Source organism: Bos indicus, chromosome 11 (assembly GCF_029378745.1).
Source record: "Bos indicus isolate NIAB-ARS_2022 breed Sahiwal x Tharparkar chromosome 11, NIAB-ARS_B.indTharparkar_mat_pri_1.0, whole genome shotgun sequence".
Classification (NCBI taxonomy): domain Eukaryota; kingdom Metazoa; phylum Chordata; class Mammalia; order Artiodactyla; family Bovidae; genus Bos; species Bos indicus.
Window position 1 is genome coordinate 98,515,609 of NC_091770.1, and position 27,279 is coordinate 98,542,887.

Genomic DNA, 27,279 nt, shown 5'->3' on the forward strand with positions numbered 1-27,279 from the left:
AAGCAAAGCCCCCCAATGAGGTATGTTCAGAGGGAGAAGAGAGGCCTCATCTCTGCATCCCAAATGAGGCCTGAGGATGTGGCATCACCTGGAGGCCCCATTCTTGCCTCCACGTGGAGATGCACCTTCACCATGAAATAGGCTTGTACTCAGGTGGCGCCATGTCCAGACCTATTTGCTCCAGGAATCTGTCTCTTCTCACGATGATATCATATAGTATGATTATTACGGTGGTGGTGTAGTCGCTAAGTCGTGTCTGACTCCTGTCACCCCATGGACTCTAGCCTGCCAGGCTCCTCTGTCCATGGGACTCTTCAGGCAAGAAGCTTTCATCCATTTGTGCCTTTACCTACTACTAAGTGAGCTGAGGGGAGCAGAGAACAAAGGTGGGGAGCGGCAGGGTGGGCAGCCCCTTGTTGCTGCCCCTACCCTTCAGAGTGACCTAGGGCAGGGCCCCTCCCTACTTGGGATCTGAGTGTGGCCATCTCTGCTGGACAGGACTGACTTGTGTGTAACAGGCTCGCCCAGCCCCCACCCCCCACTTACCAGCTTCAGCCACAGTGGCAACCTTCTGTCCCCAGAGGAACCAAATCTCCCTCACAATCTCCCCTCTCCTCTCACTCATCACCAGGCTGATTCCTGTCCAGTCTTCACTGCTCCATTCAAACATCACCTTCTCAGGAGGCCTTTCTTTTTTTTTAACTCCTTTTAAAAATTTTTATGTATTTACTTTTGGCTATTCTGAGTCTTTGTTTCTGTGCAGGCTTTTCTGAAGTTGCAGCACGCTGGGGCTCCTCTCTCGTTGTGCTGCTCGGGCTTCTCCTTGCAGTGACTTCTCTTTTTGTAGAGCACACATTCTAGGGGGCGTGGGCTTCAGTAGCTGTGGCTCCCCGGCTCTACAGCGCAAGCTCAACAGTTGAGTGCACTGGCTTAGTTGCTCTGCAGCATGTGGGATCTTCCCAGACCAGGGATCGAACCCATGTCTCCTGCCCTAGCAGGTGGATTCTTTACCACTGAGCCACCAAGGAAGCCCAAGAGGCCTTTCTTGATTGTCAGATATATCCTCAAAGCTCTCTGTCCACATGGGGAATAACTGGACTCTAGGGCTCACTGGGGCCTGAGATTCTCACAAACTGAGCCATCCAGGGATAGAGTTGGCCCCCAGTCCATGCCTCCAGACCTAGCTCTGTCTCTCCTGGACAAATCCTGGCGTGTCTACAATCCTTTAACCTTCCCACCAAGAGGTGACAGCCCAGGACTTCCCTGTTGGCCAAGTGGTTAAGACTCCACATTCCCAATGCAGGGAGCCCAGGTTCAATCCCTGCTCAGGGAACTAGACCCCACATGCTGCAATTCAGAGTTCATATGCCGAAACTAAAGATCTCTCATACCACAACTAAGGCCCGGCACTGCTAAATGAATAAAATAAATTTAAAAAAAAAAAGAGGTGACATCCTTTGCTACCTTCATGAGGTTGAAGTTTCTTTAGACAGTACAGTGGTAATGATGATTATAATCACAGTAATCGTGGCTCTAATTATTCACTGTTTCAGGCACTGTTCTCATATTTTCTCTGAATTATTACATCATTGAATCCTCCTCATATAACCCTATGAGATAGTTAATAGTCTTATCCCCTTTTTGCAGATGCAGAAACTGAGGTCCAGGTAGGTGAAATGACTTGTCTAAGGTCACTGGGTTAGATAGTGGTTGGCGTGGGATTTGAACACTGGGCAGTCTAGCAACAGAACTGTACCCTTGATCCTCAGTACACAAGAGTATGTGCCTTGTTCCAGACTTATGGGGAGCTCCTCATTGTAAGATGAGGCAGTGCAAGCACAGATGCCTGGACCACTGGTGCCCCAAAGCCCCTGGGAAATCTTGGTGCCCAGCCCCCAGCCACACGGAGAAAGGCACTATGTAGAGCCCCAGCCTGGCCCAGCTGGCTTCCACAGTGACCTTGCCTGACACAGCCAGGTGTCTTGGCTTCATCCACCTGGACTACTTTCTTGTCTTTCTCTCCCCTGTGATCCACATTCTAGGAGGGTTCAGCTTCTGCATCTTGCTAACCTCTTCATCCCCTTATGTCTTGTTTGAGGCCTGGCATGAAGTACCTGATCAATACCTGTTGAAGAGGGACTTCCCTGGTGGTCCAGTGGCTAAGACTCCAAGCTCCCAATGCAGGGGGCCCAGCCTTGATCCCTGGTCAGGGAACTAGATCCCACATGCCACAACTAAAGATCCTGAATTCAGCAACTGAAAAAAAAGATCACACCTGCAACGAAGATTGAAGACCCCACGTGCCACAGCTGAGACCTGGCACAGCCAAATACATAAGTAAACATTTTTTTTAAAAGCCTGTTGAAGAATGAATGAATCCAAAGGGCCAGACTCTGAGCAGACGTCATGACTAAATATAATGGCTTGGCTAAGTGCTGCATAATAAAGCCACTGAGAAATTCAATACAGTCAGCATTTATTGAGCACCTGCTGTATGCCCAACAAAAACCCCATCAGAAGGGACTAGCATTTCATTTCATGTGCATTAAAAGCATGCAGATTACAACAGCTGGTGCAGTATAGGCTATAAACATGGAAGCCCAGAGTCTCACCAAGCTCCATTCACATCTTCACTCCATCATTTTCTGGCTTTGTGCCCTCAGTCACATTCTTCTTTGCGCCTCAGTTGCTTCATCTGTCAAGGAGAACTAATAGGAACTCCTCCCCCGTCCTGAGGGTTGACTCTCTCAGCCCAGTAATCTGGCCCAGGGAGAAATGTCCAATGAGTGTTCCTGTTGCTGATCTGCCAGTACAGTGGTGGTTACAGCTTCAAGGGCTCCAGAGAGAATTCTCCCTCGTTAGGGCTCAAAATAGAGGGTCAAAGCCACTTCTCTCATTTAACTCATTGGCCTTCGGGACTCCCAGCTTCTCAGCACCTGGGAGAACCACCTGCAGCATCCCTCCTTTGGTCCTCACCAAGCCCTGTGGGAATGAGTGTGTGTGTGTGTGTGTGTGTGTGTGTGTGTGCGTGCTCTCAGTCGCTGTCATGTCCGACTCTTTCTGACCTCATGGACTGTAGCTCTGCCAGGTTCCTCTGTCCATGGGATTTCCCAGGCAAGAATCCTGGAGTGGGTTGCCATTTCCTCCTCCAGGGCATCTTCTGACCCAGGGATTGAACCTTTGTCTCCTGCATCCTCTGCATTGGCAGGAGGTTTCCTTACCACTGAGCCACCTGGGAAGCCCCATGGGAATGAGGCCAGTGTAGATATCAGGTTCATTTCCTTTCTGATTCCATGCCTTTGCTTATGCTGATTCCTCTGCCCAGAACATCAACCCTTCTCCACACACACACCCCCAAGTGGCATTTTATCCATCCATTCTTCAAGCCTGGCACAATCATTTTCACCGAACCCGAGAACAAAACCAAAGCACTACTAAACAGCGGGAAATTATGCATCTGCGAACAAGGAACTTGACCAATCTGTTCTTACACTGAGAGACCTCAAAGACTTACTGTTGCTAAAAAAAAACAAGTTGCATATAATAATATATATTAGAGCTTCTCCAGCTCTGATGAGATTCCTGTGCACAGGAATCTCCGGGGCTCTTGATTCTTGTTAAATGCAGGTTGTGATCTAGCAGGTCATGAGTGAAGCATGAGATTGTGTATTTCTGACCAACTCAGGGTGATATCCAGGCTGCTCGTCTGGCATGGGTGATTCAGCAAGACAGGATTTATAGTATGATCCCATTTCTGTAAAAAACAAAATGAATATACATGGGATAAACCAGAGAATAAACTCTAAATAGTGGTTATCTCTGGGTGGAAGGATGATCAGAAGTTTTCAAATACTGTGTAAATTCTGATTAATACAATATGTTTCTCTACTGTAATTAGGAAAAACAAACCAGCCACAATGGCGCCCCTCTAGGCAGAGTGTAACTGGCACCCTCTAAATAAATGAATGGCACCAATCCAGGCTTCATCTCTGCCCTCTCTGGTTCTCAGAGCATAACAACGGGCTGGCTGGGAGCAGCCACACAGGATGTGCAGTTCCACATCCACATCCAGCTCTCTGGAAGGTTGTGATCATCAGCATTCTCAAAGCAGTGGTTTAATAAGGGTCGCCTGAGCCTCAGGCCGGGGCCATGCCCTTCACGGGCATTCCAGTCTATCATTATCCCCATTACCCAGATTAGATCACTGAGGCTCCAAGATACGGAGGAACCTGGATCACACAGCTCATCTAAGACCCAGGTCATGCTCTTGGAATGGGATCCGCTTTTTCCTCTCTGCCCAGATGTTCCCCAGATGTCCACATGGGTTACTCCCGTACTTCCTTCAGGTCTGCTCAAATTTTTACCTTCCCAGAATCCTCCTCCAACCACTATATGCAAAACAGCAACACAGCCCCCACCTCCAGCTTCTCCAGCTTTCTTGTCTTCCAAAGTACTCATGACTATCTGACAGTCATATTCATTGGCTCATTTGTACTTTGTCCTTCTTTTTCTACTAGACTATAAGCCACATGAAGGTAAAGGCTTCATCCATTTTGCTCCCTGCTTTATCTCTGAGGTCTAGCAAAGCTCCTGGCTTAATAAATATGTCTTAAATGAGTGAATGAACCACAGTCTCCAATTTACAGACTACTGATCTCCCAGCAGTGGCCCCGACTCTGTTCACAGATGGTGACCTACTGACCCCCAGTAGAACAGGGCTGCTGTTTTTGCTCAGTCTCGAAGTCATGTCCAACTCTTTGCAACCTCATGGACTGTAGCTCTCCAGGCTCCTCTGTTCTCCAGGGTTCTCTCTCTGTTCTCTGTTCTCTCTTCCCTAGTCTCCTTGTGGGAAGTCCCAGTTAGGTTCCTTAAATGCAGAGGTGGACAGCTTGGCTTGGGGTCCCATGGTCTTTCTATGTGAAAAAAATAAATAGGGTAGGGTTTCAAGAGTCCTGGATTCGAGCCCTACTGTTTTACCACCACCCTGATGGTTTGGGGAGAAGACTTCACTTACCAGGACAAGACGTTCCAACTGTCCCAAGAAGGCCCTTCCAAGTGTCAGGGCCTTTGTACCTGCTGTTCATTTGGCCTGGCTAGCTGCTTTTCGGAGAAGGCAATGGCAACCCACTCCAGTACTCTTGCCTGGAAAATCCCATGGACGGAGGAGCCTGGTAGGCTGCAGTCCATGGGGTCGCTAAGAGTCGGACACGACTGAGCAACTTCACTTTCACTTTTAACTTTCATGCATTGGAGAAGGAACTGGCAACCCACTCCAGTGTTCTTGCCTGGAGAATCCCAGGGACAGTGGATTCTCCTGGTGGGCTGCTGTCTATGGGGTCGCACAGAGTCGGACACGACTGAAATGACTTAGCAGCAGCAGCAGCAGCTACTTCTCATCATTCAGGTCTCTTCTCAACTGTCACCTCCACAGAGAACCCTCCTAACCTGCCAGGCTAAAGAGAACTCTTTATATGCTGTTTATTTCTCGTGTCATTATTAGTATACACTATCTTCACTTGTACTGTTTCCTTTATCTGTTTATTCATTTACTGTCTGTCTCCACTGTAAGATCTATGAGGGTAGAGACCTGGTCTGTCTTGTTTACTGCTATATCTCTAACGCCTAGAACAGGATATGGCTTACAGTACGTGTTCAGTAAATATTTGTTAAATTAATGCTCTATATCTTTTCCTTGTAGAAACAGGGAGATTGAGGCCCAAAGGCGGGAAGGGAAATGCAGGAGATAAATTAGTGTTACAACCTAAAGTAGAAGGCAATGAAGCCGAGTGAAACTGAAGGTCAGAAGACTGACCTTGGAGGAGGCCGTGCCTTCAAGCCTCAGTTTCCCCATCTGTAAGAGGGAGTGAGGCAGCCACGACTACTCTCCAAGGGGTCTGGTACTAAGGGCACCTAGGAGACCTTGTCCGTTTCCAGGAAAGATAACGTGCGATGCAGCATCTGTGCCTCCCCCAGACACGGCTCGAGCGCCCCCAAAAGCCGCAGAAGTTGAAAACTACAGTCCCCATAGTGCCACGGGCGGCGCCTGCGCACGGCTGCTGACCCGCTGCGCTGCGGGCGCCCCCTCGCGGCACCCCGGCGCAGCGCGGCGCTCCGATCCCCGAGGGGCGGGGGGACCCGCGGCGCAGAAAAGCGTCGGAGCGCGCTGCTGCATCCGCGGAGCCGAAGCCGGGAGCCCAAGCGGCGGCCGGATCGCAGCCTGCTGGGCCAGCCGCAGCCATGGGCAACCGTGGCATGGAGGATCTCATCCCGCTGGTCAACCGGCTGCAGGATGCCTTCTCCGCCATCGGCCAGAACGCGGACCTTGACCTGCCGCAGATCGCCGTGGTGGGCGGCCAGAGCGCCGGCAAGAGCTCGGTGCTCGAGAATTTCGTAGGCAGGTAGGAAGCGGCGCGCCCCGGGAACGCGGACTCCTCGCGCCCGGGTCCTCCGGGTCTCGGGACCCGGCCCCGACGGCGCCGGGACCTTGGAGCCCCTGGCGCTGCACGGCGGACAGCTCGGCCCCCTCCGCCCCCACCTCCAGCCAGAACGAGGAGGCGGCCCTCCCCCGCGACGAGAGCCCTTCGGGGGCGCAGCGCCCTCCACCCCCCTCACCCACGCTGGGCTGCAAACGTCAAGCCTGCGGCCGCGGGCTCACGCCCCCCTCCTCTGCTCCATCCTTTAGGAAGACAGCAGACCCGGGCAAAGGGCTGCTCCCCCACCCCGAACCCCTCATGGGTACCGAGGGGCCTGCATGACTCCCCTCGGTTCTGGGGGGGTCTCTTGAAGCGGGCAGCACCCCTGGGCCTGTGCCCCCAGGCTCTGTGGACAGCTCCCCCTCCTCTCGTGGGGATTCCTGGACTGCGGTGGGGGGACACCCCTCCCGTCGCCCCTGGGAGAGGACATGGCCCCTTGAGCATCGGGGACCAGATACAGTCTCCCCCGTCACACACACCTCTGCGGCTCCGGCCGCCATCCGTGCGCAGCGCGGAAGAGGGGGGAGGCGCGACTGCAGGATGAGGAAGAGGGGTTGGGGGAGCCAGGGCCTCTGAGCCTTCCCCGAGCCGCCGGCCCCTTGCCCTGCCGCCGCCCCTGAGTTGGTGGGGAGAGGGGGGGCGCCTGTCAGTGTCGTCCTCCCCGTGGCCTGGCAGAGGGATTGGAATGGAGGGAGAAAGCGGTGGAGTATAGAGATGACTAAGACAGGGAGGGAGGCGGGCTGGCTGGGAGGGGTGGGGGGAGCCATTTGCACGACCTAATCCCCCTCCTGCCTCGGATCCCACAAGGCGCCGGGAGGGCCAGGTGGCAAGGAGTCAGGGGCCACCACCAAGACAAAGAGCCCTGGGTTTAGGGAGGCAGGCAGGGTCGTGACCACCCCCCAGGCTCTCCCCAAGAAGGGGAGACAGAGATGGGCTTTCCGGGGGCTGAGAAGGAGAGAGAGGCGGGCGCTCTCCCGGGGGGGCTGGAGGCGGAGTTGGGGGGGCTGGGCAGACTGAGGGAGGAGGCAAGAGAATTGCCGCTGACCTCCCCACTCTGTCATCTGCCTTCCTCACCTCCTTCAGAAACCCTAGCTTTCTTCCAATGACCTTCATGGGTAAAGAAGCGGATGACCTGTGCCAGAGAGGGAGGCAGGCAGAGAGGGCTTCCTCCTCCCCCCATCCCAGGGATGGCAGTTCTGGGCTGAGACATCCTGGGTCCCAAGCCATTTCTGCTGTGAAATCTCCAGCGAGTCACTGCCCTCTCTGAGCCTCAGTTTCCCCATCTCTAATATGGGCGATTAGACTGGATGGTTGTCCCCGCGCCTCAAATGACCTGGGAAGGCCCAGTGTCAGCCTCAGGGGTGAGAGAGAAGGATACTGCACTGAACGATGTATCTGTGGGACGTGGGAGAGCCACTGTGGGGGCGGCTGGGCCCATCTGATCAGCAGGGGGGGCGCCGTCTGTCTCCCAGGGAAGGGCTTCCAGAGAACCTCTTTCCTGCTCATGTGACCCCACCTTCCCCCAGAGCTGCAGAGATGCAGACAAGAGACACAGAGATGGTCCCTGTCCCTATGGCCTGACAGTCAGAGCGAGGGGGGTGGGAGGACCCTGGAGGTAATACAGCCCCTGAGCCCATCATGCTTTAGATGACAGTCGTGGACATCCTGCACTTTTCAGGGTACAAACCACAGGCCCGCCTTTCCCCCCTCTACTCACGCATGCTCCGTGCCTGCTGCGTGCTCTGGGCAGGGGGCACCAGAGGGCAGCTGACCTCAGCCACCGTCTGCCGGGCCCTTCCCCTGTGCCTCCTGCCAGGCTATATGGGACAGGTCACAAGAGCCCCGTGAGGTGGGTACTGTGATGACCACCCTGCAGGGGAGGAAACTGAGGCACTGAGGTTAGAGACCCTGTCCAAGGTCACAGGGCCAAGAAGGACCGTGTCTGTCAGGCTCCAATCTGGGGCCCGCACCACCTCTAAGAGCCCAACTCAGCAGTGAACACAGGGACGTGCAGCTGCATGGGCCCCCACTTTCCCCATCTGAGGAATGGGCCTACTGCCAGCTGCTGCCCTGCCTTCCTGAGACATGGGTATGGGGCTCCAGCAAGTTCACGAGTGTAAAAGCCCCCTTTTATAGACACATGGAAGGGAGATATTGATGTTCAGTTAGGTTTGGGGCTTGTGTGGGCCAGGAGACCTAGCCACTGCCCTCTCGGAGTCCACCATCCAACCGAGAGAGGTACCTGGGGTAGACAGCACAGCAGGCCAGCCACAGCTGACTTCTGCAACTGTTAGCTTGTTGAGGGGTCAAGTGAGATTCAGACTCTGCCCCCAGAGGCTTGGACCCTCTCGTTGCCCTCCACAATCCAATAGCCTTTGACTGCGGCCCCATGGGAGGATACTCAGGGAGGATACTGCAGGTCTGGGGCAGAGTAGGGGCCCAGCATGCAGTGGCATGCATGGGAATGCATCAATTGATTCTCATGAAAGCTAGTGAGGAGACCAGGACTGGAGTGGGACACAGGTCCACTGGGGTCCCCACAGTCTGCCTCGCCATGGATCCCCACCTCTCCACCCTGGACCAGGTCCCCAGACCCGTGTGCATGGTAACAGCCGCCCTATCTCCTGGGGTTTCCCGGGAGTCAACCCCCCATGGAGAGGAAGTGGAAAATATATCAGAGGAAGCAGAGGCTGCTCCAGGCTTCCGGGCACCCAAGAGGGCCCTGTTGTCATCTCTGCAGTGGCGGTGGCCCAGGCAGCTGCCCAGGACCCTGGCAGGGCTGCTCTGGGTCTATGCTTTTTCTTTGTCTCCCTTTTACAGAAAGGAAGACTGAGGTTGATTCATTCAGCCATCCAGCAGATGTACGTGAAGAAGAAAACTGGGGGCCATAGTCAACGCTAGGAGTGAAAAGGGCCACTTTCCACAGGGAGGTCAGAGAAGGTGTCTGGGAATCCGTGGCATCTGAGATGAGAACTGAGGGACAAGAAGTCATGTGACTATTTGGGGAGAAGCATTCTAGGCTGATGGAACAGCACATGCAAAAGCCCTGGGGCAGTAACGAATTTGGTATCTGAAGAACAGAAAGGAAGCGCTGTGGCTGGTGTTTGGTGAGCAAAGTGAACACAGCATGGGAGAGGTAGGCAGGGGCCTCAGATTAAGCTGAGGAACTACGTTTGTTTTCATTATTATCAGAAGCTCATAAGTAGTGGAATGACTTGAGCTGCTTCCAGCATGTGTGTGACTTGGGAAGGGGGACAGGAAACAGGAGCAGAGGCTGCTGCGCTGGGCAAAGAGGGGCTGGACCAGGGCGTTAGCAGAAAGAAGGGGAGAACGGTGGAGTTCAGGATGTATTTTGGAGGATGGTCCCACAAAACCTGCCGGGGGATGAGATGTAGAAGGTAAGGAAAGAAGAATCCAGGATGACTTTAGCACCTCGACCCTGGTGGGCATTGGTACCATTAACGGAATCTGGGAGGAGCAGGCTGGGGGTCGGGGGATAAGATCAGGAGTTTGGTTTTGAACTCATTGAGTCTGAGATGTCAGGTGGGCAGTGTGGTGATGGAAGTCGGAAGCTCAGAGGGAAGGCAGGCTGGAAATATAAATTTGGAAGAGATGGGATGTCAAGTCGTGAGCATAGATGAGATCATCTCGATGGTGAGCGCAGACAGTGGAGTGTGCGTGGGCCCCCGGACACCCCAGCACTTTCTGAGCAGATGTCTGGGGCCCCAGGTTTCCCTTCATCTGCCCCCAGCTGCGTGACCCCTCCCCACTATACCCATCCGGCACCAAGTCAGGTGTCCTGGGATAGGCTTCCAGGCTCCAGCACCCCTGGCCTCACTCACTCTGAGGCCCAGGCATGCTGACCATCGGGCACTGCCCATCTTCCCTCCTGTTTGGCCCCCCGGGCAGGCCAGGGCCAGCAGGAGTGTGACAGAGGGGCTGAGTGCTCAGGCTCTGGAATCAGACCTGGGTTTGCAGTTTAGCTCTGGTACTTACACTCTGGGCAAACTTGGGCATGTTTTTTAAACCCTGCCCAGCTGCTACTTCCTCATCTGTAAAATGGGGATAATAATAGCACCTCCATCAAGGGACTGTGGCGAGTGTTGACATCATGCCCGTAAAGCACTCAGGGTCAGGTCTGGCCCAGAGGATGTGCCCATTCTGTTCCTGCCTGGGCATAGATACCAGCTGGGAGGAGAGGCAAGGATGCAGGTGGGGCAGGGAGCCTGGTGAGTGAGCCTCTGCCCAGAGTCCAAAGGGCAGCCTGGGGGATAGGGTTTTGGTTTCCTCTGCTGACTCTGCCTACCCCAGCTCAGGCTTACTGAGTTGTTGGTCAGTCACTGAGTCGTGTCTAACTCTTTGCAACCCCATGGACTGACTGCAGCCTGGGGATCTTCCCAACCCGGGGATCGAACCAGCATCTCCTATGGCTCCTGTGTTGGCAGGCAGATTCTTTACCCCTGAGCCAGCTGGGAAGCCTTTTGCTCAGGCCCCCTGCCTCCTGTCAATCCCCCGTGTCTGCATTCTGGTCCCAGCACAGACCTTGTGCCAGTCTCTGGCCTCTGAGAGCCCTTCTCTTGGTCAGCCCCAGCCCCTGCCATGGGGGACAGACTACTAGAATCTGTCTCTTCCTCTGAACACTTCAGGCTACATCCCATTTCCCAGATTCGGAGACTGAGGCCAAAGAGGATTAGGACATAATTGAGACATCGCAAGTAGAGGGGCGGAGGGAACTGACATCTCCTTGGCACTTGCAGTGCGCCAGGCCCTGAGGATAGAGCTGTGAACAAGCCAGACCCATCCCTGTCCTCGGGGGACTCACAGCTGAGCGGGACAGACAGAGGCTGCATTACACAAACAGCTCTTATGTTGTGGGTTTGAAGAAGGGTACCAGGAGCCTGATGTTGTAGGGAGCAGGAGTCGTCAGGGGGCCAGAGAAGGCATCTGAGCAGTTAGGTCTGTACCTGAGCGAAAATAGGACTTGGTCAGGCAAAAGAGTGAACCACTCCAGGAGCAGGGTCCCCCCTGAGGAAAGCCAGGGGTGGAACCCGGAGGAGAGAAGGGCAGTGAGGAACAGAGATCGCAATGAGATCAGGCTGGTCTGGGAGGCGCTTTGGGCCCTTCAGACACCCCGACCCAGAGAGACCATGATGCTGTGCCCCTCCCTGCCCAGAGCATGCTCCTGGCACATGCCCTCAGCCAGACCTGTGTGCCCATCCCTGCCAGAGGACGTCTTCTCCAACCCCCTGCCCCACCCAGTGGCCCCAAGGAACTGGGAATGAAAGGTGACTCTGGCAGACAGCATCTGATCCCGGCGTCAGGAGAATCGAGTTTCCCTGCCTTGGCTGGGGTCGGAGGGTCAGAAACAGGGAGGGGACACAGGCAGGCCAGTGCAGAGGGGTCAGGTGGGAGCAGAGGCTGCCAGTCACTGAGGCGGTGCTACCAGGCCTGGAACAGGAGGCAGAAGTGGAGCCCACGTGCCGTATGTCTAAATATTCCCGTTATAAATCAAGCTAAGGAATTGCTAACTACAGTGTGTTCTGCCCTCCCACCTTGACAAACACACCTTCAAAGCAACCTGGCAGGATGGTGTGGAATTTAGAATTTCAGACTCCTCAGTTCTGAGACGGGGTAGGGACTCCCCGGGCTGCCCTCATCTTCCAGCTCTATCAGCCTTAGCCTCGAGGTTGCCTCCTCGCACTGAGGGCAGCCCACAGGTGGGAAAGAACCTAGAGGTACACTTGAGACTGAGAGAAAGTTCCAGGGCACTTAAGTGTGGCCTAGGAGGGCTGCACAGGAGCCTCCCTGGTGGCTCAGTGGCAGAGAATCCACCTGCCAGTGCAGGAGATCCGGGTTTGATCCCTGGGTCAGGAAGATCCCCTGAAGGAGGAAATGGCAACCCACTCCAGCATTCTTGCCTGGGAAATCCCATAGACAGAGAGCCTGGCGGCCACAGTCCATGGGGTCGCAAAGAGTCAGGCTTGACTGAGCAACCAAAACAACAGTGACAAGGAGGGGTGCACAGGCTCCAGCTGGGCACCTTCCCTCCATCCCCAGGAACCCCTTGCTTCATGGGAAGGTGAGGCCAGAGATCCCAGCAAGGATGGGGCCCAAGGTCAGGGCCCCGAGCCCCCAGGCCCAAGGGCAGTGCTGCTTATCGTCTTCTTGGAACCAGCAACCTCTTAGCAGGAGGAGCATCATCCCGTTTTCAAGTGGTGAAATGGCACAGAGAGGGTAAGGGACCTGCCTGAAGTCACACAGCGGTGCATCGGAGGCAGGACAGGAACCAGCATGGGTCTTCTGTCTCCATGTGAATGTCCACCCTCTTCACCCCAACCCCCGTGCGTGCCTCTCCATACGCCTTGGCTTCTCCTCCTCTGCTCTCCTGGTTGTCTCTCGGGCACTCTTGCCCCCTTCCTGGACTGAACTCTGGCTAAGGAGTACCAACCGTTTGCAGCAGTCAGCTCTAGCAACTTGGAATTCCTATGTTGTTGTTCAGTCACCAAGTCGTGTCTGACTCTTTGCAAGCCCACAGACCACAGCACATCAGGCCTCCCTGTCCCTCACCATCTCCCAGAGTTTGCCCAAGCTCGTGTCCATTGAATCGGTGATGCCATCCAACCAGCTCATCCTCTGTCGCCCTCCCAGTGCCCCAGCCAGAGGCCCGGGGTCGGGTCCCAGCTCCTCTCGCATCCTCTCCATCCAGTGCGGCCTACAGACCCTGCGGGTGTTGCCCGAGTCCATCCCTTCTGTGCCTGGGCCATCATCACCTTTGTCCTACCCAACACCCAGGACAGACTCCTCTCTTGCTATTCTCCGTCGGGCAACTCAGAACTTTCTAGGGCTTCCCAATCCGATGCCTCTGCTTGAAGCCCTTCTTAGCTCCCTGCCCTCCAAGCAGGGCCTTATCTCCTGAGCTGGGCCCCTGAGGCTGGCCGTACCCAGCTGGGCTTCCCCTCCGGGGGCCACCTAAGTATCTTACAGCTCATGCGGAAATGGGCTGTCCCTCTCCCTCACTCTCCTATTCTCTCTGCCAGGAAGGTGCCTCACCCCACCTCTGTCTTCTTCCTTCACTGGCTCAACCTCCAGATCTCACATCAGCCAACACCTCCTCTAGGATGCCTTCCCTGACCACCCTCGAGCCCGTGACCTTGACGTGTGGGGCAGGACTCAGTTTTCTCCCAGAATGAGGGACCACAGAGGAAGAAAGAGGCCCTTGACCTTGGGCTGAGAGCTCCTGGCAGAGGAGATCCAACCAAGGTTATTATGAACGTTTTACCTGTTTATCACTGTGCCACTCTTTTGTCCCCAATCTTAGCACAGGGAAATGAGGCCACCAGCCCAGAAGAGGAGAAACATCTCAGCAGGTGAATGCAATGCTCCCTGGCACATGTAGGCACCAAGCCCAGGATGGGCACTCAGGTGACTCACGACAGCACCAATGGGCAGTCTGCTAGTTAGATCCTTCTACAGTCAGGGTCTCGAGACATCCCCTCATTGGCCATAGGAGGGAGCTGCTGTATTGTGTCCCATTTCATGGATGGGGAAACTGAGGTTCAGAGCAGGGAGATCATTTAGTGGAGCTGAGAGTCCTTCACCTCAGGCTGTTTGTGGTAAGAAATAACAAGCCAGGGACTTCCCTGGTGGTCCAGTGGCTAAGACTCTGTGCTCCCAATGCAGGCGACTCGGGTTTGATCCCTGGTCTGGGGACTATATCCCACATGCCACAACTAAGAGTTTGCATGCTGCAACAAAGACCCAGCACAGAGAAATAAATGAAAGAAATGAGGATCCGGAAGTAACTCCATATTGAGCGACTTGGGAAAAGTCCATGCTGAACTGTTAGACAGAGCTGCTACCCAAGTGTGGCTCAGAGCCCGGGTCCATGAGGGGCACCTGACTTTGTCTCTCTGAGCCTGTTTATTCCCCTTCAAGTTGGGAAAACTGGCCATGCCAACCTCACACAGCCGTTTGAGCATCAATCAAGAGGCTGCAGGTTTCTTAAACAACTTTATTAAGGTAGAATTTACATGCTGTAAGATTCGCCCATCTTTAGTGCACACTTCAACGATTTTTAGCATATTTGTGCAACCATCATCACAATCCAATTTTAGACCACTTCCATCACCCCCGAAAGAAACCTCGTGACGATGCAGATTTCAGAGCCCCCGGAAGCATCCTTGGCCAGCAATCAACAATCCATCAGGGTTTGCCATGACTGTTCTTATAAGTGATAAAAATGTTTACAATGCTGAGGCCCAGGTGTTGGGGGTGATGGTGGCTTTTTATTTTTTCAACATCTTATGTATTTTCTGAAAAAAAATTTAATGAGAGAGCATATGATTTTTTTAAAGCAGGAGCAGAAGAAATCGTTTCCGTTTTGAAAGTATAAAGTCATCAACACTTGAAAGAAAGGGAGGGAGGGGGGAGGAAGACAGGGAGGGAGGAAGGAAAGAGGCAAAGAAGAATGGTAGGAGGGATGGAAGGATAAGGTGAAAAGCAAGATGGCATGTTTTCTTTAATATTGAAGAATGGTTGTTGTGGGGAGAGTGCCAGGCTTGGAATCCAGGGCCCAGGGCACCAGTCTTACCCTGTCACCAACTCGCATTGTGAGCTTGGGCGACCCTCTTTCTTATGCCTCAGTTTCCACATCTGTACAATGAGGGCGGTGATGGGAAAATTGGAGAAACTCCTTCCAATCAGTCTTTTGGCCAACAAGGGTGTCCCGAACGCCTGCTCCGTGCCAGGCTCCAAGCTGGGTGCTGGGAATACCGTGGTAAAGAGGGCCAACCCAGGCCCTGCTCTCAGGACATTAGAATACCAGGGGAAGCTAAGGCCAGGGCTGCCCTGAAATCTTTAAACCTCAGCTGGAAATTCATGGGCTGTGTGACATGGGCCAGCCCAGGGCCTCCTGGGGCGGCAGGAACAGAGAGGGACTTGTTGCCTGGGGGCAGTCTCACCTCCTCCCCACTGTATTTCTTGGCCCACCCACTCCCTCGCCTCCACCCTGGCTCCCTGCTTCAGAAGGCACCTCACAGTCTGTTGGGCCCCTTCCCTTCCACTTCCAAGGCAAGATTGGGCTGGAAATATTCTGGCCTCCACCCACTCTTCTGGCCAGCCCCCAGGAAACCTATCTTCCAGCTCCCTCCCTGCAGCATCAATTGATGACATGGTCCTGGGAACCCAGGCTGTGTGCTCAGCTCCCTCAACTTTTATTTCTCGTCATTGCTACCATGCCTGAGTACAGACATTAAGTTATATAGGCCTCGCAGAAACCCATTTTGCTGATAAGGAAACTGAGATTCAGAGACGTCTGATGATTTATCCATAGTCACACAGCTCAGACATCCAATGCCGGGCCTGTCTGACATCAGAGTCCAGGAAACAAGAGACTTACAAGGATGACCACCGCTGGGCGCACGCCAGCCCAAGCATGCTACTTTCTGGTGGTATTTGAGCTCAGCAGGACTTGGGAACCAGGGTCCCAGAGCAGTTGTCAGACTAGGAGTGGCAGCTCTGGGTATAATTCCTCCAGGCCCCTCTGGGGTGACAGTGCCAGTTCAGATAGGCCGTATGTGGTGCCTGGAGGTGGTGAGATGTGTTTATTTCATCCCCCCTGGGCTTCAGGTTTGAAGGTACCTCTGCAGATGGCAAGACAAGGCCTCCCCAGGAAACCACCATCTGTCCAAAATGAGTGGGAGGAGCTGGCATGTCCCCATCCACCCCTCCCACACGTCAGTCGAGGCTGGTGGGCCTGGCACACTTTTCTCTGAGCACCTGTTCTGTCCTCTCTTGGGCAAACCAGGAGCTTAGTGGGAGGTGCAGAGGTGGCTCTGGCGGGAGACCAGATCAGGCCCGAATCTCCAGTGCGAAGGCGCCAGGGGACACCTTATTATTTTTTTAATATTTATTTATTTTTCTGCACCAGGTCTTAGTTGCAGCCAAGGGGGTCATCGTTTAGTTGTGGCATGTGGGATCTAGTTCCCTGATCAAGGATCGAACCCAGGCCCCCTACCACTGGACCACCAGGAAGTCCCCAGGGGGCACTTTAACTGAGGGTATGGGGCAGTCTGTCCAGGTGAAAGGAGGAAGCTGTGGAGTTGCTCAGCCATGCTTGCTCCTTCCAGGGTTGCCTGAGCCCCTACGATAGCCCATCCTGTGCCCAGCATGAGAATCCTGTGCCCAGCGTGAGAATCCAGCGGCCAGTGAGGCACTGAGTCTGGATGTGGGAACAGCTGTGCTCATCACTGCCTGTCCAGGCATGAGCCTAGCTGAGAAGCAGGCTTCCGGGTCCTGGGCCCATCTCAGCCATCCCTTCCATTGCTGTGCGGCCTCACAGCTCCCTGCCCATCTCTGGGCCTCCATCCTACCCCCTGGACAATGACAGGGAATGAGATGTTCTCTGAAAACTCCTCTTCCTTGAGGTCCATCGTTTCTAGCCAACATTATGTGGTCAGGATCCTGAGATCCAATTCAGTGCCTGGAGGAGGTGAGGCAGACGGTTCTTCAGGATCTTGGATTCCTTGCTGAATTTTGGGAGGATTCTCCGAAGGAGGGGGGCTGAGGACAGGAGGCTCTCCTTGGCAGCCCCCTCCAGCTGCTGAGTGCCCACTGTGTTCCAGGCATGGGCTAAGGCTCTAGGAATCATTGTGCAGCCACGTGTGGTCATTTATGATGCCTCCTTTAGATCATGTGGTTTACAACTGAGGACCCTGAGGCCCTGAGGGTGAAGCAACTTGCCCAGGGGCACCAGGCTGGGGAATGGCCAAGTCAGGACTCGAACCCAGGGCCTCTGCCTGGCGCTGGTTCCTCGTCACCGAGCCAGGAGCCTTAAACTTGATGGGAACATGGGGATTGTGTTTAGAATCCAGATGCCCTCCTCCCCTCCCCTGCGCCCCCCAACCCTGAAGATTCTAACCCAGCCTGTCTGAGGAATGTGCATTTGAACAAGCCACCCAGGGAATTCTGAGAGCCTGGGCCAGGGCCAAGATGGGGCCCCTCGCCACCTGGGCACCCATCCCCACCCCAGCCTGGGAAATCTGGGTCTGAGTAGGCACTGCTCCCACACATGCTCTGTGCTCTAATCTCTGCTTCCCATAAGCTGCTTGTCCTTTAAGTAGCCCTGGGAGGCAGCAACTCGGAGCAGGCTGGCCCAGACCCCTGATCACCCCTCCAGCTGGGCTCTGGGTTCCCCACACCCTCTATGTGGCACCTCAGGGACCTCCACCCCTCAGGCCTGCCAGGGCCAAGTGGGTCCATCTGTGCAGGAAAGGGGTGAGGGGGGGTGGTGCTCTCAGGCTAGAGCTCCAGGGAAGGTTCATGTCTCTGCCTGGGGAGGGGCTCTCTGTGGGGAGTCCCATCCTTTCCAGCCCTGCCTGCAGTTTCCATGGCAACCACTGTTGCCATGGTATTGCTGGGTGAGGAGAAGGTGGGGAAGAAGGTAGACCCCAGGTCCCCATATCCTCCCCAGCCTCTGTGAGCTGAGATGCCCTATCTCTCTAGTCCTGGGGGGCGGGTCCCAAGTACTAGAGGGTCACCCTTGCAAAGAAGTCAACGAGTAAGGGGTAAAGACAGAGACAGGAAGTCCCTCCCCCCCCAGTTAACCACCGCCCCCTCTGTGCTGCCTGGTGCACCTCCATTCCAGCACATGTCACACTGCATCACATTATCTGTTTACTTGTCTGTCTCTCCCACCACGCTGTGAGTGCCTTGGGGTGGGAACCGTCTGACTCATCACCTCCCATCCCCCGGGCCCAGCACAGGGCCTGGCACAGAGCAGCTGCTCCCAAATATGTTCTACACTGAATTTAATTGAATTACATAAAAAGCCAAGTCTGGCTCCTCAGGTTTAGAGGGCAGCAGAGTTTGATGGGAAAGTTCCCAGGCTCTGGGGTCCGACAGCAGTGGGTTTGATTCCCCGGTTCTGCCATTCCTGACTGGGTGACTTTGAATGAGTCATTTCACCTCTCTGAGGCCTTGGTTACCTCATCCGTAAAGTTATCTTCTCCATATGAGAGCACTTTTTGAGGACTTGGGGATTCAGTTCGCTTTTATTATTTATTTTTGGTTCCATTGGGTTTTCACTGCTGCCCGCGGGCTTTCTCTAGCTGCAGTGATAAGGGCCTACTCTTCGTAGCAGCGCTCAGGCTTCTCACTGCGGTGGCTTCTCTTGTTGCGGAGCACGGGCTCTAGACGCACAGGCTTCAGTAGTTGTGGCGCACTGGCTTAGTTGCTCTGTGGCATGTGGAATCTTCCCTGACCAGAGATCAAACCTGTATCTCCTGCCTGCATTGATAGACGGCTTCTTATCCACTGTACCACCAGGGAAGTCCTCAGCGCCCATTTTTTTAATGTAATTTTCTGGCCATGCCACACGGCATGTGAGCTCTCTGTTCCCTGACAAGGAACTGAACCCGCGCTCCCTCAGTGCCCATTTATTAAGCACCTCTTGTAATGGAAAAGTGCGAGCCCTGCCCTTCTGAACCTCACAGTCTTGCGCAAATGAAAAGCATTTGCCTGGCACCTAGAAATGATGGATAAATGCAGGATTTATCATGCTCCTTCCCCACAAAGTGGCTGACTCCTCCTCATTAGTCTCTGCTCTCCCCAGAGGTGGGGCAGGGTGAGGACAGAGAATGGAAGAGCCCTCCCCAGGGCCCCCAGATGAGGCCTTGAACCCAGAAGCCTGGGCTGATTCTGTTGTTCCGGGGACACTCTGCCCTTAACCTGAGGCACAGAAAGCTTTGTGAGTCCAGGTCAGGCTCTGGGCTCCGGGTAGGGCATCCAGGTTTCTGTTCTGGCTCTGTCCCAGCCCTATAGTACCTTGAGTGTATGCTTTCCCCTCCCTGGGCCTTCATGTGCCTCACCATGAAGGAGATCTCTGTGGCCCCTTAGCTCCCCTCTTTCCTGAATCCTGGCAATCCCCTGTTTCTAATCCCAGTAGCCTGATCCCTGAAGAGGCCTCCACCATCACCCTTGTGCTGGCTTGGGTGGAGCTGTGGGTAAACAGGTGGAGTGATGAAAAGAGCTGACAGGACAGAGAGAAGTGGCACCCTGAAGAGTTAGCCAGAAGGACTGCTGAGGCTGAAATTGACATAGCAGATGTCTGAGGAATAGACATCAGGTCTACAGGCAGGAAGTGACTTTGAGACCCCCTCAGTCCAGTCATTCAAAGGGATCTGGGTCTGCTGGGAGATGATGGGCAGAAAGCCTTCACCAGAGGGTCAAACAGATCTACTGCAGGGTCTAGTAGATACAGGCTGGGCAACATGAATATCTCTGAGCCTCAGTTTCCTCATCTGTAAAATGGGGATAATAATACTGTCTTCCTAGTGAGGCTATTGTGTAGAGTCCATGAAATATTGCCCACAAAGAGCCTGGCATGTGGTAGGCACTTAAGAAGCATGAGTCCTTTTCCTTGTTTCCTCCTTTCCCTCATCCCCCTCATCCTCAACCCCAGCCAGATGGGGCCAGAAAAGGGGAAGTGAGATCCTGCCTTTCCCCACAGCGGAAAGGAGGGGACGAAGTGCAGCTCCATTTCCTTGGCACCCACTCTGTGGCCACAGGACATTTGGGCATTGGGGTGGGGCACCTCATGCCCCAGTTTCTCCTGAGTTGAATGGCAGTGATTGAGTTGGGGCAGGGACTTCCTGTTGGCTCAGAACCAACACAGGGCAGACTGAGAGAGGTCTGAGGGTCAGTTCAGACTCACAAATTCTGTGACCCAGAGGACTTGAGGGTGGTCTTTTCCATCTTTCTCAGCTGCCCTCTCCCCTTCATGAATCCCTTGGGCTGAGGTGTGGTGAGGCACTTCCGGGGAGCTTTGAGGCCCCCGGTGGCAGGACAGGCGTCCCTGGGACACAGGGAGCCTCCTCAGACCTTGACTCTCCTCTCATCCTCAATTCACTGCAGGGACTTCTTGCCCCGAGGATCTGGCATTGTCACGCGACGCCCCCTGGTCCTGCAGCTGGTCAATGCTACTACAGGTATGGGCTTCCCCTCTTTGGACCTCATTCCTCATCTGAACAGCAGGGATAAAAATGCCTAACGGAGAGGAGGCCTTGTTGTCGGGGGAGGAAGAATAAGGCAGTGTTTTGTGTGTGTGTGTGTGTGTGTGTGTGTGTTTACGTGAGGGGTCTTTTCCCAGTGGGAGATGAGACCCAGGTAAGCTTTGGTTATGATGCTTTCTCCCCCGCGCCCGGCTCCTTCTGGGGCAGAATATGCCGAGTTTCTGCACTGCAAGGGGAAGAAATTCACTGACTTCGAAGAGGTGCGCCTGGAGATTGAGGCTGAGACCGACCGGGTGACCGGCACTAACAAGGGCATCTCTCCAGTGCCCATCAACCTCCGCGTTTACTCGCCGCACGGTGAGATCTGACCCTGGCCCCGCCCCCGGCCTCTCAGCTCCCTCGCCGAGTCCCGCCCCTTAGGAAACCGTCTCCTTGGCCCCGCCCCTTAGCCGATGCCTCACGGGCTTCACTCCTCGGCAGGTCGTATTCTGGCCCCCGAACCGAGCCGTGGCTCCGCCCACCTCTGGCCACGCCTCTAACGGGTCTCCGTTTTAGCCCTCCGCGTTTCCCTAACCCCACCCACCTACGGCCACGCCCCCAAACACGTCCTCTCTAAACCCGGCCCTGTTCCTTAATCCCCCCGCCTACGGCCACGCCCCTCGCCTTGAGCCCGCCCTCTCGCCGCCCTGTCCAGTGCTGAACCTGACCCTAGTGGACTTGCCTGGAATGACCAAGGTCCCGGTGGGGGACCAACCTCCTGACATCGAGTTCCAGATCCGGGACATGCTTATGCAGTTCGTCACCAAGGAGAACTGCCTCATCTTGGCCGTGTCCCCGGCCAACTCTGACCTGGCCAACTCTGATGCCCTCAAGGTCGCCAAGGAGGTGGACCCCCAGGGTAGGTTCCCACAGGCGGCCGACACGCAGGGCCCCGGGGGTCTATTCACAGGGTAAGGGGGAGCCACTGGAGGGTCTAAGCGAATAGCAGTGGGATCATATTTATGCCCTTAAAAGTCGTTTGGGCCACCGTGGAGAATGAATGGGGGCGGAGCACAGGCAGGCAGTGAGTGAAGGAGGGAGAGGGCTGGGAGATAGCGGGAGTGTGGTGGGATCGGGAGTGCCTGGGGTCTTCTGTATGAGGGCGAGTGCAGATGTAGACAACCCTCTCCTGCCACATCCTCCCCACCAGGTCAGCGAACCATCGGGGTCATCACTAAGCTGGATCTGATGGACGAGGGCACAGATGCCCGCGATGTTTTGGAGAACAAGCTGCTCCCGCTGCGCAGAGGTAGGTAGGCCATGCCCCTGACCCACGTGATAGCCCTTCCCTTTCACCTCCAGCCCCTCACTCCCTGCAAGACTGAATGCCCCTTGACCTCCACCCCACCCACAGGCTACATTGGAGTCGTGAACCGAAGCCAGAAGGACATCGATGGTAAGAAAGATATCACAGCTGCCTTGGCTGCTGAACGCAAGTTCTTCCTCTCCCACCCTTCCTACCGCCACTTGGCTGACCGCATGGGCACGCCCTACCTGCAGAAGGTCCTCAACCAGGTAGGGGCTCAGGCCAGGATGAAGTCTGGGAAACCAGCCTGAGAACAGTCATTGAAGTGTATTTTGGGAGGGTTGCCCACTGTCCCACAGTGAGGTAGCACCCGAGCTTCGTTGCCCCTTTCCTGGGGCCAGGAAGGGAGCCCTGGCACCCTGCCAGGATGGAGGGTGTCATTGATGAGGGCTTGGGCTTAGGGGCTAGGACTGGAGCGTACTTGGCTGAAGACCTTTGTACCTTCTGAAATGGGGAGAGGCTGATCTGGGGACAGGTGATCCCAGGGGACTCCTTGGATATTTCTCTGCCTGGAATGGGGCTTCCAGAATCACTGAGGTGTGTGTGTGTGTGTGTGTGTGTGTGTGTGTGTGTGTGTTGACAGTAGGGAGGCAGTGTGACGTGGGGCAAAGTTGGGGTCCCTGGAGGCCATACACCTTGTTTCTAATCTCAGCTTCGCCTCACCCACCAAGACTTTCCAGCTCTCTGAGCTTCTATTTCTACATCTGTAAAATTGTGATAAGACTCATTTCTTACAGTCATTGTGCATTTCAGGGAGATACTGTGTGGGGTGACCTAACCAGAATCCCAGAACTTGAGAATTACCTTAAGGGAGGCCTTAAACCTAGAGGGCACAAGGGGGCAGTCTTCCAGTCATCACTGCCCCTGATTTATTTCATCTGGTTCTTGTGGTGTCTAACACTATTGAATTAATCAAAACCAGGTGATTTCCAATAAAAATCTAAATTTCTGGCTTCTATTAAAAATGGCATTACTGACTCATTAGTTCAATTAAAACACCTCTGTGAGCACCTACTGTGTGCCAGGCAGCTTTCATTCCGGTGGGCAGGGCAGTGGTGGGCAGGGCTGTGGCTCTGCACCTCACCACGTCCACACGGGCCCCAGACATCCTGGTCCCTGCCTGGTCCTGTGGGCTTTCTGGGTCTCTGTGACCATGGTCTTCATGCTTTCCTCACCCCTACCCCCAGCAACTGACAAACCACATCCGGGACACACTGCCAGGGCTGCGAAACAAACTCCAGAGCCAGCTGCTGTCCATCGAGAAGGAGGTGGAGGAGTACAAAAACTTCCGCCCTGATGACCCAGCACGCAAGACCAAGGCTCTGCTGCAGTGAGGCCCTCCCCAACCCCTGACTCCCCATTGAGGAGCTGCCCCTCCTGCAGCCTTTCAGCACCACCGGGTCTCTCCCTGGGCTCCCTGCACTGGGTTGCTGCTGCCCCCTCAGGTGACACCACTCTCCCCAGGATGGTCCAGCAGTTCGCTGTAGACTTTGAGAAGCGCATTGAAGGCTCAGGGGACCAGATTGACACCTATGAACTGTCAGGGGGCGCCCGCATCAACCGGATCTTCCATGAGCGCTTCCCTTTCGAGTTGGTCAAGGTAGGCAGCCCCCCACCCTGGGGCAGGAGGGTTCACCTCCCTCCCACCCACTCACCTACCTAGAACTCTCTCACACGTATGTTGGTTGACTTAACTAGAGGCCCTGGTGCCAGTCCTGGGAGTGGGGTGGAGCCTGTCCTGACCTCCCAAGTACAAACAGAGGCCCTGACCAGCCATCTCTTGGTCTCCTACACAGATGGAGTTTGACGAGAAGGAACTCCGAAGGGAGATCAGCTATGCCATCAAGAATATCCATGGCATTAGGCACGTATGGGGACTGGGGAGGGAAGCCGAACCCTGGAAGGCAGAAAGGGTCTAGCGCAGAGGTAGAGGGAGTGATGGAGTGAGCTCCCCTCGGGAAGGATGAAGAGCCCTAGTGCTCAGTCTCCTCAACCCCGACTTTTCGGCTTCCAACTTGGACAGGCTCTGGCGAGGGGCACTGGATAGGAGACCCGGGCTACCCCAATACCTGCCGTCTGCTGCCTGCCTTTGCCTGTTCCTGGGCACAAGGCTTGGCGGCTAGACTAGTTGGGTACAGCCCAAGGTACAGGTGGCAGGGGCAGCACCCTCTGGGCTTGGGTCCCCTGCCCATCCCCAAGGTGAGACAGCTCCCATCAGTCGTCTCCAGCACAAAGTTGCCCAAACCAATGGGTAGGGCCTGAGATAGGCTACCACGTGTTGGTCTGTGAACCTTTTGTGATGGAATGAGGCCTCTCAACCCTCCAGACCCTCCCATGATCCTGTTAGCCCAAAGTTGGCCCCATTCCGCCCCACTTCCCTCCTTCCAGTCAACACCAAGGCCAGTGGAGCAGGAAGGAAGACTGGGAAATAGACCAGTCCTTAAAATCTTAGCCTCTGCTCCAGGGATCCAGAGCTACACTGGTCCTTCAACAAGAAAATTTAAAACACCCGCTATGTGCCTAGGCAGTGAACCAGACCAAAATGTCACTGCTTTAATGCAGGTTCCATTCCAAGGTTTGGCATGAATTTACAGACTGCATTGGCTAAGGCACAGGAAAAAAAAAATCTCTCTCCTAGTCTTAAAATAAAATGCTTTCTTCCCAGTAAGGCTCTCAGAGACAACCCAGTTCAGCAGTTTTCAAACCATTTCTAGCCACAGAACCTTTTGTAGGAACAGAATCTGAAGACAAAACAGGACATATGCACCAACTATAAGCAGACCTTACCCTGAAAAGCATCAATTGAAAGACCTTCATTAGAGTCCCTCCTGCCCATTTTACAGATGGGAACACTGAAGCCCAGAGAGGGGTAGTGGGAGGACCCCGAGGGCAGAGCTCAGGGGGTCGGGATGGGGCCCTGGCCTGGTACTCCTGGCAGGAGCTGGCCTGTGACACTGTGCCCTTCTCCTGCTCCGGGCATTCAGAACCGGGCTCTTTACCCCAGACATGGCCTTTGAGACCATTGTGAAAAAGCAGGTGAAGAAGATCCGAGAACCTTGTCTCAAGTGTGTGGACATGGTTATCTCGGAGCTAATCAGCACCGTTAGACAGTGCACCAAGAAGGTAACTGGCGCCCGGCCAGCCCCTCCCACCTCTGCCCCGCCCTGCTCTGCTGCCAGGCGCTCCTTCCCCACCCCACCCCACTGCCCCCTAGTAGCATGTACAGACCTCAGCGGGGCGGGGGAGGCAGGCCACCGCAGTCCAGGAGAGCGGGACTCTCTGAGGGGTCCTCAACCAGCCCTGGCCCCCAGGCTGGGGGGACCAAGGGATTAGACATTGGAAAGACAGATATGGCAGTGGTTATTTGCTCCGAGAGCCCACCAAGAGCTCCCCCAGCTCAGGGAGAAGAAGGGACTCAGTCCCCTTCCTGCTCCCAGAGGTGGAGTCATCTTTGGGGTCTCCAGGGAGGGGTCTCAGGGAAGTCTTGGCCCTGGAGACAGAAGAGGTACAGGACCTTCTTGGGTGCCACCCAAGGGGCCTGGACAGCCAGAGGGATCCAGAGGACCCAGGTCAAGCAGGTACCCCAACTCCCTACCGTCCTTCATCTTCCCCATCTCACCCCCACCCTCACTCAGGACCCTCACTCAGGACCTTCCCTGTCCCTTCCATCCACATCCAGACTTCCAGGGACAGAATCCTCCTCCATCTGCCTCACAGAACCACTCAAGGAGGGCAGGGCAGGGCAGGGAAGATGGTACCCATTTCACAGCAGGAAGACTGAGGCTCAGGAGATCAAGTGACTTGCCCAAGGTCATGTGAGCTCAGAGGTGGCAGAGCTATAACTCCGAGCCAAGGCTTTGGACTCCACCCCCTAGCCTCCCTTCCTCTCCCCTCCCCACAGCTGTCCTGGCCCCTCTCTATCACCATCTTCACTCTTTTCTGTCTTTCCTCTTCTCTCTGTCTTTCCAAACTGAGCTCCTCCAGACTCCACTGGAGGAGAGGCACAGGATGCCCCTTGAGGAGAAAGGGAAGGGCCGGATTAGAGCAGGAAATAGAGAATGGAGACCAGGCAGCTACACACAACTCTGGGAGGCATCCTCTACCCCACAGTCTAGTAAATGGCGCCCCCTGGAGTTGTGCAGTGCACCGCCTGGGCAGCGGGCTGCCACGACCTTGGCAAATAGGGAATGGTGCTGGGCTTTGGAGGCGGGACGAAGCAAATACAGGAGGTTCTGGGAAACCTAGCATTGACCAGAATGGAGGTGAGTGGAGTCCGGGCCTGGGTCAGCTCCTCAGCAGGACCCCGGGCTGTGACAAAGACAGCGCTGGAAAAGAGAGAGGGGGCAGGCTTCAGGGTAGCTGAAGAGTCGCGGAGCCAAGCCCTGGGAAAGAATATGAACTCAGTAAGGGCCCTTGGATGGTGCCGGGGCTTGGTCCCTCACACCCCTCCCATGCCCTCAGAGCCCTGGAGGGGGGGTGCGGCACTTGGCAACACCTGGGAGGTGCCAGTCTGGGTGGTAACAGGAGGGCCAGGCCCAGCGCTCACATTGTCTTCTCTCCTCTCTCTCTTTCTCTGTGTTGGTGTCTCTCTTCCCTCGTGCCCCTGCCATCCTCCACCCTGCACCCTGGCTCCGCTTGGCCTTCACTCCCCTCCACCTCCTCGCCCTCCCACCCCTGGCTGCACCCCGTCCTGCCCCCCTCCTCCTCCCGGGTGCAGGACGGGCCTCTTCACACCTGACCTCGCTTTTGAAGCCACAGTGAAAAAGCAGGTGCAGAAGCTTAAAGAGCCCAGTATCAAGTGTGTGGATATGGTAGTCAGTGAGCTCACGGCCACCATCAGAAAGTGTAGTGAAAAGGTATGATGGCCGCCTGGGAGGGGCTGGGCCTGGCCATGGCTTCCTCACGGCCAGGGCCTCCTGTGGTGGGCCGCAACCAGCTGCTGAGCAAGCCTGGCGACCTCTCAGCACTCAGGTGGACCCAGGCCAGCCCGGGTGGCTCCTGGCTCTGAGATCTGGTGCCAGCTTCTAACCCTGGGTCTACAGTCCTCATAATCCCTTCAGGTCCCCACCTCCGCCTAGCAGACTGCTCTCACCCAAGCACCCTCGGTGGTGCCTTTGACAACAATGATAATAAGGAGCTGGATGCTGTTTATTGAGCACCTACTGTGTGCTAAGCACTAGGCTAAGTGCCTGCCCTTGTTATCTGACCTCATCCTTCGAACAACCCCAAGCAGTGGATAGTCTTATCCCCATTTTACAGATGACAAAACCGAATCTCAGAAAAGAACAGCAGAATGGGATTCAGGTTTACGGAGACCAGGGGAAGAGGTCTTGGATCAGGGCCTCCTGGGCCAGGGGAGCCATCCCAGTCCCAACACTAATTTGCCTAAAAGCATATTGGATTACTCCCTTGATTGCAATCCATACACGTTTGCCAGGGTCAGCCTCTTTTG

The 27,279-nt window shown here is 55.1% G+C and overlaps 1 protein-coding gene and 1 long non-coding RNA gene across 21 annotated transcripts in view; one reads left to right on the forward strand and one right to left on the reverse strand.

Moving 5' to 3' along the window:
* Positions 1 to 2,459: 2,459 nt before the first annotated feature.
* Positions 2,460 to 5,943, reverse strand: LOC139185853 (uncharacterized). Its single transcript, XR_011569436.1, has 2 exons — positions 4,703 to 5,943; positions 2,460 to 3,754 (listed from the first exon to the last, which is right to left on the reverse strand). It is a non-coding gene; the product is annotated as an uncharacterized lncRNA (long non-coding RNA).
* Positions 5,944 to 6,136: 193 nt separating this feature from the next.
* DNM1 (dynamin 1) overlaps positions 6,137 to 27,279 on the forward strand; it is a 47,767-nt gene continuing 26,624 nt past the window's right edge. For 7 of the 20 annotated variants that reach the window (XR_011569444.1, XR_011569437.1, XR_011569439.1 and 4 more), the window contains exons 1-10: positions 6,137 to 6,398; positions 20,385 to 20,458; positions 20,690 to 20,839; positions 21,177 to 21,380; positions 21,672 to 21,770; positions 21,876 to 22,036; positions 23,015 to 23,157; positions 23,292 to 23,427; positions 23,624 to 23,691; positions 26,545 to 26,683. Coding sequence is in view for 13 of the 20 variants with exons in the window: in XM_019970923.2 (XP_019826482.2) it covers positions 6,238 to 6,398; positions 20,385 to 20,458; positions 20,690 to 20,839; positions 21,177 to 21,380; positions 21,672 to 21,770; positions 21,876 to 22,036; positions 23,015 to 23,157; positions 23,292 to 23,427; positions 23,624 to 23,691; positions 24,812 to 24,950 (1,335 nt within the window). In the remaining 7 variants the exon portion in view is untranslated. Of the gene's footprint in view, positions 6,399 to 20,384; positions 20,459 to 20,689; positions 20,840 to 21,176; positions 21,381 to 21,671; positions 21,771 to 21,875; positions 22,037 to 23,014; positions 23,158 to 23,291; positions 23,428 to 23,623; positions 23,692 to 24,811; positions 24,951 to 26,544; positions 26,684 to 27,279 lie in introns of all 20 variants that reach the window. The other 13 variants (XM_070799337.1, XM_070799338.1, XM_070799339.1 and 10 more) reach the window with 3 other exon arrangements.